Source organism: Manduca sexta, chromosome 25, assembly GCF_014839805.1.
Source record: "Manduca sexta isolate Smith_Timp_Sample1 chromosome 25, JHU_Msex_v1.0, whole genome shotgun sequence".
Taxonomy (NCBI): Eukaryota; Metazoa; Arthropoda; class Insecta; order Lepidoptera; family Sphingidae; genus Manduca; species Manduca sexta.
Window position 1 is genome coordinate 16654179 of NC_051139.1, and position 13573 is coordinate 16667751.

At 37.1% G+C, this 13573-nt stretch overlaps 1 protein-coding gene across 1 annotated transcript; it reads right to left on the reverse strand.

The window, feature by feature from the left end:
- Positions 1–3791: 3791 nt before the first annotated feature.
- LOC115449087 (peroxidase) lies at positions 3792–10998 on the reverse strand. Its single transcript, XM_030176806.2, has 12 exons — positions 10853–10998; positions 10095–10234; positions 9541–9705; positions 8920–9110; positions 8338–8530; positions 7496–7696; positions 6976–7120; positions 6209–6365; positions 5780–5947; positions 5242–5443; positions 4616–4721; positions 3792–4264 (listed from the first exon to the last, which is right to left on the reverse strand). Exons 1-12 carry the CDS (start codon positions 10969–10971, stop codon positions 4120–4122), a joined length of 1932 nt encoding a protein of 643 aa, XP_030032666.2. The 5' UTR covers positions 10972–10998; the 3' UTR covers positions 3792–4119.
- Between the last annotated feature and the right edge of the window lie 2575 nt (positions 10999–13573).

Below are 13573 nucleotides of genomic sequence, written 5' to 3' on the forward strand. Positions count from 1 at the left end.
CGCGCGGCCGTCCTCGCGTGACTTATTGCTCACATCAATTTGAACTTATATGTACTATGGATTGGGAGGAAATTGGTGTTAGATTTGCAACTGACGCATCCGTTCCGTGTTTGCATAATTAGGAGGTTTTTATAATCAGAATTTACTATACCTAATACCCTGGCTGTGCGCGTTTTTTGTTAAGGTAACTTGTTGTTAACTAGATTTGGCTCGCGACTACGTCCGTGTGAAAATCTTTTCCGCTACAAATATACGACGTTAGTCACGTCGTACGTCGTATAATGCCAGCGCCATCTATTTAAAAAGGAAGAAAATTACCAGAATAAATAGTAGCATATGTTAATCCAATCAAATCAAATTCGTTCAGCTGTTTCTCTGTTTCCGTCTTACAACCATCCGAACATACATCCAAATATTTCACAAGTTTCGCATTTATATCAAGAAGAGGAAAATAAGATGTATAATGCATAGTTGTCTATGAAGTTTACCGGACGTGACGCAATTGTAATGAACGCACTTTTGTAAATCTCCGTAGCACTCGACTTGTTGACAACAGTCCCGTTACGGAAAATCAATGTTTGCTATAGGAATATTAAATGACCTACGTTCTAGTAATTCTCCAGTCAAATATGAAGCTGGGATTTCTTGACAACGGCATCAGATACGAGGAACAATGGATAGCCAACTGAAACTGCCAAAACTGGGTGCTGTGGTTGCACATCTGGGTACCCCTTTCGAAATAAAGGCATGATCGTGTGTGTGCATAGAAGTAGTGGCGTGGATGATCCGAAAATAACTAATCTTGTTTAATAAAAATATAGGTATAATGGTTTGCAAGGGCAATATGCTGCATAATTATTATAAACAACAGCAATGCTTCCCAGGAATATACAATTAGGTGCCAAATTAAGCTGGCACTTGCAAAGCTCGTAACATTGGCGAGCGCTGTGGAATACCAAACAATACTTTGTCAAGATGTTGGATGTTGTGTTTACTGTTTATGAGCGGTCGTATCGCTTACCATCAAGCAAACGGCAAGCTCGTCTCGTCATTATAGAGCAGAAGCAATAATAAAAAAAAACGCATGCAACATTATAATCTAACACAATTTTATTCCATTACCTTAATTGTTCATTAATTGATGGATAAATAGTAGCAATAAATCACACAATAATTGTAAGACTGCAAAATTAATTTCTAATCAGATTGTGTACGTATTATGTATGCTAATCGTTAGTTTTCTTTTTTATCATGAGAAGAATACAAATGTTTACAATATAATATACTCGCCAAACTTTTCAGTTTGAAGGCGAGACACGCTCGTTTTCAGTAGTATTCTTACTTCACAAACACAATACTTGATTAGTTACATATTAAACTTACTACTAGTTGTTACATATTAAACTTACAAAATTAACTTTGAACCAAATTGCCTTAATGTAAAATTAGGTCTTTATATTTCATCGAGAAGCACATCCTTTAGTTTTAATTTTAATAAAATTTTACTAAGGTTAATAAGTAAAGTATGTGTTTAGCGATTCCTGAGTATTTCGTGTCTTATCCATTTACTTGTGAGTTTATATCGCAACAATACTTCGAGGTTTGACTATCTGTGCTTTTGATGTAGTAGTTACACTGATAGAAAGATTTTTTGTTCTCGTTTATAGGCATATTGCGTGTCCTTATCTGGATGGTCTATGGGGAAGGAAAACATAATGTAAATAGTACTTTAAATAATGTCTTTATAGGGACTTGTCAAGCCGCGGTTGCTAGTTGTATTGTGCACGCGGTAAGACAGCCGATGCAGGAGTCGGGTTCCATCTTCACCTAAAGCGCATTGGGTTGAAAGCCTCGATTAGCTAGTAAATGGGAATAAACTCGCCTCCTATTACATGAATGATGGACCTTAAAATTGAAAAATGTTACTTCTTTGTCTACCCATGAAAAGAAAAAGCGTTAGAACAGAAATAATTAGATATTTGTTTATATTCGGTTATTCCTTCTTTGAATGTGTTCTCTAACAGATTTTCAATAAACGATCTCAATCTCGGCCTTCAATCGGTTTCCGCGAATGAGTCAATCAAGATAATTTATTTGTAAGCATGTCAAAAAAACTTTGTTTCGATAAGTACATTTTTGAGATGGATCGAAAATAGCGATTTGAATATATTGAAAATGGCAGTAAATATTTTTTTGCCTCTTAGCAGTGGATTCGTGAACTGCGAGGTTCGGTTGGATTCCGAGGTCGGATAATAAATAATCGAGTCTTCCCTGGATTGGAATGAGTGATCAATATGGCTATCGACTCGGTCCCAAATTTCTTTCACATTATAGGATGGACTCCAATATGAGTTAGTTGTTCCTCAGCTTCACCCTTTGGCAATAAAGGCGTGAGTTTATGTATTTACTAGCTTTTGCTCGCGGCTCTGCTCGCGTTATAAAGTTTTTCAGGCTAAAGTTTTCCATTATAAAAGTAGTAGTTTCCCGGGAGCCTATGTTCTTCCCAGGGTTACAAACTGTCTCCATACCAAATTTCATCTTAATACGTTGGGTAGTTTTTGAGTTTAAGTCGTTCAGGTAGACGGATGCAGCGGGGTACTTTGTTTTATAATATTTTTTTTAGAACTTTTTAAGAGGAACAATCCCGTCATACATCATTGTTGCATAACTTTAACCGTTTAGTTTACGCAGCGCACGCAACAGAAGCTCTCAAAACTAATAAATTGTCCCCGTATTTGCAACATGTTTCATTACTGCTCCGCTCTTATTGGTCATAGCGTGATGATATACAGCCTATAGCACCCCACAAATAAAGGGCTATCCAACACAAAACGAATTTTTCAGTTCAAACTGGTAGTTCCTGAGATTAGCCTTTACTGCTCCGCTCCTATTGGTCATAGCGTGATGATATATAAACTTAGAGCACTCCACAAACAAAGGGCTATTCAACACAAAAATAATTTTTCAGTTCGAATCGGTAGTTCCTGAGATTAGCCATTACTGCTCCGCTCCTATTGGGTATGGCGTGATGATATATAGCCTATAGCACTCCACGGACAAAGGGCTATCCAACGCAAAAAGAATTTTTCAGTTTGGACCGGTAGTTCCTGAGATTAGCCATTACTGCTCCGCTCCTATTGGGTATAGCGTGATGATATATAGCCTATAGCACTCCACGGACAAAGGGCTATCCAACGCAAAAAGAATTTTTCAGTTTGGACTGGTAGTTCCTGAGATTAGCGTGTTCAAACAAACAAACAAACTCTTCAGCTTTATATATGTAATAGTATAGAAGTATAGATATGTTGTACTATTAATTTGAATATACCGTTTGGTTAGATATCATCACTCTGTCTATGTTTACTACCAAGCAATATGGTCATAGTATTACGTATCCATTTGAATTCGTAGTTAGTATAGTTGTTCTTATCAGCCTACAACTGTCCACTGCTGAAAATAGGTCTCCCCTAGAGCGCGCCGCGTTGCTCGGTCCTCCGCTCTCCTCATCCAGCGTCCATCGGCGATTCTACGAATGTAGTCGGACCAGCGGTTCGGAGTACTGTTGTTAGGTAATATTATACATACTCATATTTGCTGGTTTGGGAATCGAATTCAGTGCCTTCATGTACACAATTCCAATGAAATCGCTATAGTAAGGGGTTTAGTTTATATATTTTTTGTTTAAATGCTAGGTGATCTTTTTAAATGTCTTTATGTTAGTATTAGATGTGTCGATACAGGAAAACTCTTAGATGAGCAGGTCTTGTGTAGTTTTTAATAAAAAGCTAGTATACGTACATATTATAATATTTTATTGCATTGACAATTCACATACGACACGGTTTTAAAAAGAAGCATGGAAGATATTTGAAATGGGTAATAACACGGTTAATTGGATTTGAGATGGGCAATTACAATAGAATTACACAGCGAGCACTTACTGTAAGGGTTTTTTTATTCGCACGGTATCCAGTCGTCCATCTGAGATAGGTGGATGGGCGCAAAAACTAAAATTTCCCACCTTCAACATGCTTAACAAAAATTTACCATATTTTAAAGTAAGGTAAGGATATATAGAGAGATAGTTTTCTAGCCTACATCTATATGTGAACTGTTAATTTATTTCTTGTTGTAACCAGGCCATTCGCCGCCGCTCTCCCAGACGTCATTGTATGCATGTTGTTTGGCATCATGATGACATTTCTGATCTTGCCATTTCGACAGGTCCATACCAGGGATGTGCTTGCACGAGACCAGCTCATTCCTGGGGGAAAATGTTCATTGCCATTAGTAAGACACGTCTGTCGGAATACCTTTTTAGAAAACCTCATAAATATTTTGCAGCAGGGCTTTATGTAGTCGGTTATATTGCTAGAGACATAAAACATTCGCAATCCATTTCTTATCTCGTTAATATATACGAGCTGCTGTAGTTTAGTAGTAGTGGTAGTATGGCGCTCATATTAGAGTGGGATGTGGGTAATAAAAGATGAGAGTATGACCAGCACTCATAAACAATTTATCATCAAATAACCCACTTGCCCGTTTCCACTATTATAAAATTTGTGACAATTTCTTGTAGTGTCAACATAAAACTTCAAGTTTATATCTTTACCCCTTGCCCACGTTACGAAGAGCTCTGGGTTGTATCATTTCCACTCTGTCGCCGTTATCGCAAAGGAGTCTTGCGACGCTGGTCGACCTCACTTCATTCAGTTGAGCTGTAAAATGGTTCGTTTTTAAAATATTTGCCAATCGTGCATCCCGATCCTTGAGAAATGTATAGCTTTTTCTTTTCCTATTGCAATTTTCACTTAGATTGAAGAAAATATTCTCTTACTAACAATCTATAACAGTGATTTAGTAGTTTATATTATTGTTTTATGCTCCCTTTGCGTAAAATAATTTGAATGTTAAGGAGACGGAACATAAATATTTTTTTATTTGTAAGACCCATTTACAATATCCCCTTTGATACCACTGTCACAGAAAATTTGGGATAATTGCTGTCCATCATACTGCCAGCGAGAAAGTTGAAAACTTAAAAAAACGCTTTCTCTTTTAATCCCTCTACCTCCTCAAAAATCTATAATCCTATATTTCATTGGGAAATTAGGAATCTAAGTGGCGGTGAACACTCATCAAGAGACCTTAATTTTTAGCTTACCATTTGCTTATATATCTTTAATATAAAAACAGTAAGACGAGGTAGAAACAAATGACAAGACGTCTGATCCTCACGCAAGGTCAACGCGGTTGGTGTATCTCCGTGCTCGAAGAAGAATCTGTCCGATTTCCTCCACTGCACCAGATTCCTGGCCATGATGCAGAACAAAGTGGGTCCCACCCAGCCGCCCTCGATCAGCTTTTCGCTGTATATCGCCACCATAAGCTCCATGTCGTCCACCTCATCGTCATATATGCGACGAAGTTGCTCTAGTTTCTGTTCAAATTGTTAGTCGAAATTGTTTATTTAACTTAGTTAGATTCTTAGGTATCTTCAGTGTAAAGGGAAGATAAACTAATAAAAATAACAGTGTCTTAGTACTTATTCAGAAGACGAACAAGTCGCTCGTCTCATAACAAGCGTAAGTCTGTTAGTACTTAATTTTTATTGGCTATAATGTCCTGCAAATTGGAACACAACAGTTATGTTGCTTGGCCTTAGAAAAAAATATTGCGCTAGAAGCTACCTGGACGGACGCTCATGCAATGGGATCTTCCCAGCCATTCAGCTGATAATTTAAAGAGAAAATTTGACTTTAACGAAATACATTACATCAGGGTATATGGTATCTTTTAGATCAGAGAACTTGTGCGCGTAGGGCAGGCCGCAGATTTTTCGGTACTCGTTGTATGGCGGCAGACCCTCGTCGCGGCCCCTCATGATGTCGATGGCGCTGAGATCCGACGCAGCCTGCAGCTCGCCTAGCACACGCTCTGCTAACTAAAAATCAGGAGAGAGTAAAACCATTTGCCCGGTTAGGTTTTACTATCAAGCGACAAAATTTGTTTTGCTTGTAGTCAAATTTGTTGTTTGGAGATCTTTGAGAATTACTGAATTGACATAAAGAAATAATTAAGTAATGAAATTATTATATTTAAGTTACATAAGGTCTATTTTATTATGAACTTTATGAATATACATTTATACAAGAAGAAGACTATCACTAATGAAAAAAATATATAATATAAGTGGAATACTTACATCTGGTTCTATAACATAGTCGAACTTGGCGGCGGGCTGTCTAAAGGAGCCTTGTGTCAAGTCCGACTCGGTGTTGTTCACTTCGAGTATCCCGCTCCGAAGCTCATCGTCCACGGTAGTCCGCGTGCCGAGGTACTGACCGCTTCGGCTGTACAAACTGAAATAATAGATTAAATGAGAATAAAAGAGTTACATTTTGAAAGGCTGTATGGAACCGCACTACACTCATTAATCAGATATGGAATTAAGATGACATTTCTGAAGCCAAGTAGTTATAGTAGCTCCTTATAGTGTTAGCTTCTGAAAATTTGTTCCACAATAACTCATAGAGAGAACGTACGGCATATCTAAGTTTGACTCCAAGCAATATAGTCAATAGCACTTTTGTGTTGTGGTTTAAAAGACATAGTAACCAGTGTAATTATTCGGTATTAAGGGATGAACAACACCTCAGTCCCCCCTGTAACCATGAAGGCTGCAAAGTCTTCGAAACGTCGGGAGAAAATAATAATATAAAAACCGCGATAAAATCTGTAAAATAGTTTTATTTCGAGGTATTGAGGGACTTAACAGCTATAGCCTTAAGGTGTCGAGCGCAGTGCAATGCCATGCAGGACGTGTATATACTATAATAATTCAAAGTTCGAGGGATGCTAGTGCGCACTCGTATCGCTTCCAATAGACAAACGGCTTACTTTTTCCGTAAATCATTCGTATAATAAAGAGATATTTGCATAAATATGATTAAATATATTTTTTATACTAACTCAGTCCTCCCGTCCTGGAATGTGTGGAACCATCTGGCGCCAACAACGTACTCGTGGTACACTCCCGGCTTGTACCGCGCATCGAAGTCATTCACATAGTCATGTGTGTCATATATAATGCCAGTTGCCAGGGCGTTCTTTTTACCTGTGAATAGAAAAGGTATTACAAATACTTTTTTTTAATAGTATGCCCTCACACATGCGGATCGAAAAAAGCTATCAATAGGTATCTAGATAATGATCTATTTAATAAGCACTATAAACACTGCCTTTATATATTTCCCTCGTTTAATAGAGAACTTGTGGTTTCAACAGGCCGGCATAATTGTGTACACTACCAAGGGGCAATCATCTCTCGTCAGTCGACATTCTATTGGACCTCATTCCGTTCATCATCAGGTGCAGTAAGTTCACTGAGCCGTGCACGAATAAAAAAAGAATGCTGACAGAATCTGATACTTAAGTGCAGAAGCCACATGACTCATTGTATTCAACTTAAATGGATATTCGGATAGTTTACCTAAAATGTCGGCCATCAGCTCATAATAAAGCATGTACTGCCACTGCGCGATGTTGATCTGCCGCGCGGTCTCGAACAGCTTCTGGTCGCCCCAACACGGGTTGATCTCAGCCAGTCTTCTCGCTAGACGGTTGTGCTCTCGGTAGAACCAAGTCGCGGTCAGGTAGATGCCAGAAAGGACGTTCCCGTCGTATGAGTCACCTAAAGTATATCATTAAAGCTTAATCAGCATGAATTCAGATTTATTCATTCGCTGTTTCTCCTGAGAAGTAATGAAAATACATTTGTTGTTTAATGATTATAAGAGCTTCACTATTCTATTTTGTCGGGTGATTACCACAACGAAAGTCAAATTAAAGTCTTATCTTTTAATCTGGCTCTAAAAGTAGTAGCTTCGATTCGCACACTGAGACAACAGATTTGTGTGACTTGTTTTGAGCCGATAGAAACCCCCTGTAGTTGTTATTAATACTCACGAAACAAGATATTATTATATCATAATGTATTGTTAGATATCGCTGACTCACTATTAAAAGTTTCTATGTTATATTTTATATGAAAATTGTACTTGTAATTATATATAACATAGAATTCTGAGCCTTTTTAGTGAACATTTTCAATAATCCCTAAAGATTAATAAAGGAACCATGAATTATTTTCTTTTCTTATTTGTATAAACATGAAAAGCTTTAATGTCATTTTTGCAATATAAGAAAAAATTATGTCGTTAGAACCTTGTAATAGGTAACCAGCGATACGTAGACACATAGTATGCTTTATTTATTAGTAGTTACAATGAAAAATACATATCCTAATATTATAATATTTTGTTTTAATCTTACCAAATTCATAGCAAGCGTTTTCGATGGGTCTCCTGTTGTTGGCGCAGGATAGCGCCGTGCCCGGAGGTCGCTCCAGGCCGTCTCTAAAATCTGATTTCAATAGTCCACCTTCGTATGTTCTGATCTGACGCTCCCTTGTGCTTGTGTATCCGTAGACTATAGAGAGATCTTCCAGGGGAGTTGGGAGAGCGTACTGCATAAATTTGGTATTGTTAAGGTTAAGATCTCGAGCAAGTTTTTTTCCGTATAATATTTGTACCCAGGGAATATTTTCATTAATTACTTAGTTTTGACTAAGAAATCTATATTCAATTAAATTCTAAATGTAAACACAATCTTTTTCTAAATGAAATACCACAATAATAGCTAATCTAATGTAAGGAGAATGTCGGATACATATATTTTGTAACAGTCTGTTATAATGAATTGCGTTCACCGTACACACTACACATTGTCAAAAGTCTATTAGCAGTTTATTACGGCAAGTCTTGATTCAGATAAACCAATGAACATTTAGAAGGGCAAGCTGTTTAATAATTCGAATGACCATCGAAGGCAAATTCTGGCATTTAAGTTACTCACTCGCTCAGCGGGCAGGCTGTGCGGGATGCAACCCAGTTCTTGAAAGGTAGTGAACCTGGTGAGGTTCATGCAGCGGATGCCAGTGCGGCGCAGATACGGGTCGTCCTGCGGCACCGGGATTGGGATGCAAGTGGGGTCCACACGGTTGGGAGTGTTGCCTAGGCAGCAATCGCTGACGACAGCGTAACGCACTGAAGAAGAGCAGAATATCTGATAATTGTACCAAGTTTAATAAAAATTGTTACCTCGTTATATTAACATTCTATATTAATTTGTGAAAAAGTTTATTCTCTAATGACTTCCGACCCCCAGCGTTCGGGAATCGGTACAAGAAGGAGGATTAGATTTGATGGAGCGTATGTACTAGGCTTTGATTTAGACAAGGTTTTTTGCGTTTAAATTTGCGTCTATAGGTATTTATTTACTGGGAAAAGGTTTATTTATTGAAGGTTAGTCATATATATAGTATTATATAGAAAATATTATTTCTTATTGGTACTGTCAACTAATTTGGGGTAGAGGAGTTGGAATGGCGGATGTGAGGTGGAAATAATAAAAAGTATAATAATATTACTTTGCTTACTTCTTTCCAGTATATAAAAGAGACGTAATTGTACTTACATAATACAGTCAAGTCCACTGAGTCCACGATAGAAAACACAAATATATGCGTGGCCAGCGTATTGAAGTCATGGTCTTCAGGGAAGCCATCGCTCAGTATCTTGGTGCGTAGTAGACGAGCTGAAGGCAGCATGGATCCATTCATGGCGGGTTTTAGTGTATTGCCTGGTTTAAATAGAATTACTATCGATATTTTAGTGGTTCGAAGTTTTCAGTTATTTTAAATTACTTTGGTAGGTTCGTTTTTCTCTTCAGTTTCAAAGTTCTAGGTTTTATGACGTGGTGTGTTGTTTTATTGTCGATATTTGAAGGCACTTACTTTTTTGACTAAGTTGTATCTATCTACTACAGCGCCAGGACCGAGATATTTCAAAGTTTTCCTTAAAGTAATTCTTGGGTTTTCCATGTTTGTAATATAGATATAACTCAATTCTCAATTACTTTACTTAGGAATCAGCACGCTATGATTTTTTATTGGCATTGTGTATGTGGATGACGAGTATTACCTGCGTAGTATCAGGTAGTATTTTAGTAACACTCATTTGACACTTTACCGAGTCCAAACCTAGCTGGTAGCATTCGAAGCAGTGGGGTTGGAGATCCATTCCTCGATGGGTATTTCGGATTGACGCAGGTTCCATCTACTCGACGACCCTCGTGCTCCCTGCATGGTTCCACGCTTATTGTACACGGTCTGCGAAAATATTGGATATTTAACGATTTCGAGTGACAACCAAAAATGCTTAGTAATTGCTTTAAAATCCTACACCGGGAAAATTAATTTGGCTATATCGTATCCAAGAACTGTTATTTTTTCTGTAAAAATCATAATCAAGAGTCACAACATTAATGAGCTACTTATCCAATGTCAAATCATGATTTTCGTAATGATTTCTTATGTTTACGCGAATGTTAGACATTGAAATTAAACTAATTTTCGGATTCTATCGCGGTATTGGTGTTTTATTTTCTCCCGACGTTTCGAAGACTTTACAGCCTTCATGGTCACGGGGGGGGGGGGGGGGGGGCATGAAGGCTGCAAAGTCTTCGAAACGTCGTGAGAAAATAAAACACCAATACCGCGATAGAATCCGAAAATTAGTTTAATTTCATGATTTTCGTTTTTCATATGAGTTGGAACCAAGTAAGCCTAGTAGGTCTTGTGTTGTCATTAGATTTTTAGGACATAAGTGAACAAGCAAGTGGGTTATTTGATGTTAATGATTTACACCGCCCATAAATACCCACAAAAAGAACCTTGGACGCAGGCCTGAAGGATACAATTGGGGAAAGGGTGTAAGTTGAGGCTTACCCAGTAATATTAAGGGCAGCAAGCGTGCTGTTCCTCTCGTTAGTGATTGGCTTGCCGAAGTACGCATCGTATAACACCTGGCTGAGCACCAGGTGCGGCAGCAGCAACAATCTCCACATGGCGAACTCGCGTGAGTGATGAGCCAGGCCGCGCCTCCTCTATATAAGTTACTCATTCGTGCTCCAGATTGATTATTTATAGCATGATATGCGTATAATTATAAATTTATGTGGCTTTATTTCATTAATAATCGTCAGTGATCTTTTTATATCTTAATTTATAGAGCTTGGAATAGATGTCGCTCCATACCACGAACTTAGTATAACCTAATCATATTTCATGATACAGACTCCGCCAAATCGTTATTAAAATTTTCCTCGTTGACAAAACTAGTATATTTTGAATATGTGTATACCAAAATTAATATTTTGGTAAGGTCGTTGACTAAGCCTTCAAAACTGATTTTGTCTTCAATGATCACTGTAAGTTAAGCATTAACCTTTGCCTCTACTAAGAGTTCTTCATTTCATATGCAAATCATAATTCATGTTAATTAGATTTAATTAAGGTAAAATTCCATTCTCTGCGTCATGCGTCAAATATCAGTAACTAGGTGCCATGACTATGAGCTAGTACTATCATCATTAATTCTAATCATTAGTACATTTTGAGCGATGATCACTGACACGCGTCCATATCAGTGACGGACGCGCGTCACTGCCCCCTAGCGTCTGACGCGCGAGGCGAAGATCTGAAACGCATTATGTTCTTTGTTCATGTAATAACTCAAAGTAATACTGTAATACAATTTGAAACAAATTATGTACATAATTGTGAACATCTCGTGATAATAAAACCGTAAATCTAGATCAAGGCGGGGGAAATCGTTTAGGTTATGCCGGTTGCCAAATCAATCATTAAATGAATATAAATAGCAACTTATGTCTATTGTTGCACTAATTGTTGCTTGCGGCTTCAGCTGTTGTAATAATCATTTTTATTTATGTTTTCTTACAATTTATGTGGCGTACTGCGGGGCTAATATGACAATAATATTTTGAAATATATTACTATTTGAATTATAATAAATGTACTGCCAATCAAAAGTTAAGGCAAGTGTAGCCAAGTTTGATATTACTGAAGATGGGAATATTAAATATTATTATTATCTTTATTCCATCGCCATTTCAGCCCTACAAAAGTTGGGATGGGTATGCCTTGGTGCATGAGCGGTGGTGGGCATTGGGCACTCACCACCCGATGTCCAACCAGCTCTTTGGCCTGCCTTGAGGTATAAAAATTTTATGTTAATCTTTTTTTTTAATCTTGAATATTGTTTTTTTTTTATTTTAACTTTTTGAGACATTTTTATTGTAATTCATAGGTACTATAAGTTAATTTTTATTGTTACTATTTTCAAATTTTGTTTTTGTTTTGTACCCACTCATTTTAATCCCGAAACGAGGCTCTGTTATGTTTGTTATAGTATTTTTTGGTTTTATTTTATTTTGTAATTTTAATTTGTAATTCTATCTAGATGTTATTTGTGTGAGAATGCTGTGCATACCTACCTTTAATAGTCATATGTATCAGAATTTGTATTATTATTTATTATTTGTGATTTTTAGATGCATCTGTCACTGGTGTGTTATTCAATAAATAGATAAATAAAAACAAAGTATGAATACAAGGCTAACTCCAATTCATGTTCGATATGAAAAGAAGTGAGATCTGCATTTTAAATATTCCATATCAAATATTCAATATTCCAAAAGTCATTTCATGGAAACTATTAAAATAAAAAAGTTAGATATCCCGCAGTCCCATCAAAGCGATATGAATCTCTTTATTAAATTGGAACGTCTGCGCGTCGACTTCTTGTAAAATGGTTACGTTGCGGTCATTGAAATACTTTTGCTATATTTAAAAGGCAAATAAAAAAAACGTAAGCAAATAGAATCCTTATTTAGTGAATTAAAACATCTTATATCTTAAGGGGACCAGCCCAGTTCTATGATAATGAGGTGTTGTTTATCCATCCAGCCAGTGGAAATTTTAGTGTTCTGTATGTGAACAGCGTTCCCCTGTCCCTCGCTCTTTGTCTTATTTTGTGTGATGGATGTATGCCATTAGGATCGGATGAGAGTTTAAGTGGCAGCCGTCGTGGCAGTCTAGCTTATTTACTTACACTTATTCATACCACGTGTTGTCGTATCACATAATAAGAAAAAACATTTTAATTTGAATCTAATTATTAGGACCAATTTTTTATTTATGCAATTTAAAGTCCCAACTGACCTGAGACTTCACAAGAAACAGAAATAATATTATGTATTTCTCGTAAAGTCTGTAGTACCAAATTATGCCCGTGTGGTCAATAAGGATCTAAAATCATGTCAGTAGAGGAAGTATGTCCAGTACTGGGATAATAAATAGTGGGCAATGGAAAGAGCCGTAGGATGCAATGGGAGCGGGCGAGTTAACTTCGAGCAGGTCAAAAAGATTAACGATAACAGTAATTAACGTTATCTTAGCAATCCGTTAACTGAAGAGTTAGATAGTCCTCGCAGATAATGCTGTGATAAACGCGTTTTTGTATTAATGAACAGCTGCTAGACATTTTGAGAGACTCGAGCCGCACGCTTAACTACAGTGAAACAAAATCAATCTTGGTTTTAGATATCTTATATTTTAAATAATCAATTTAAACTCATACACACT

Excerpts from the sequence above, each read along its gene's own strand:
- LOC115449087 (XM_030176806.2), bottom strand. The coding sequence starts at position 10,971 with ATGTGGAGATTGTTGCTGCTGCCGCACCTGGTGCTCAGCCAGGTGTTA. Across the intron at positions 5,948-6,208 it reads ACTATGTTATAGAACCAGAT|TTAGCAGAGCGTGTGCTAGG; the intron begins GTAAGTATTCCA and ends CCTGATTTTTAG. Across the intron at positions 4,722-5,241 it reads ACCAACCGCGTTGACCTTGC|CTCAACTGAATGAAGTGAGG; the intron begins GTGAGGATCAGA and ends ACCATTTTACAG.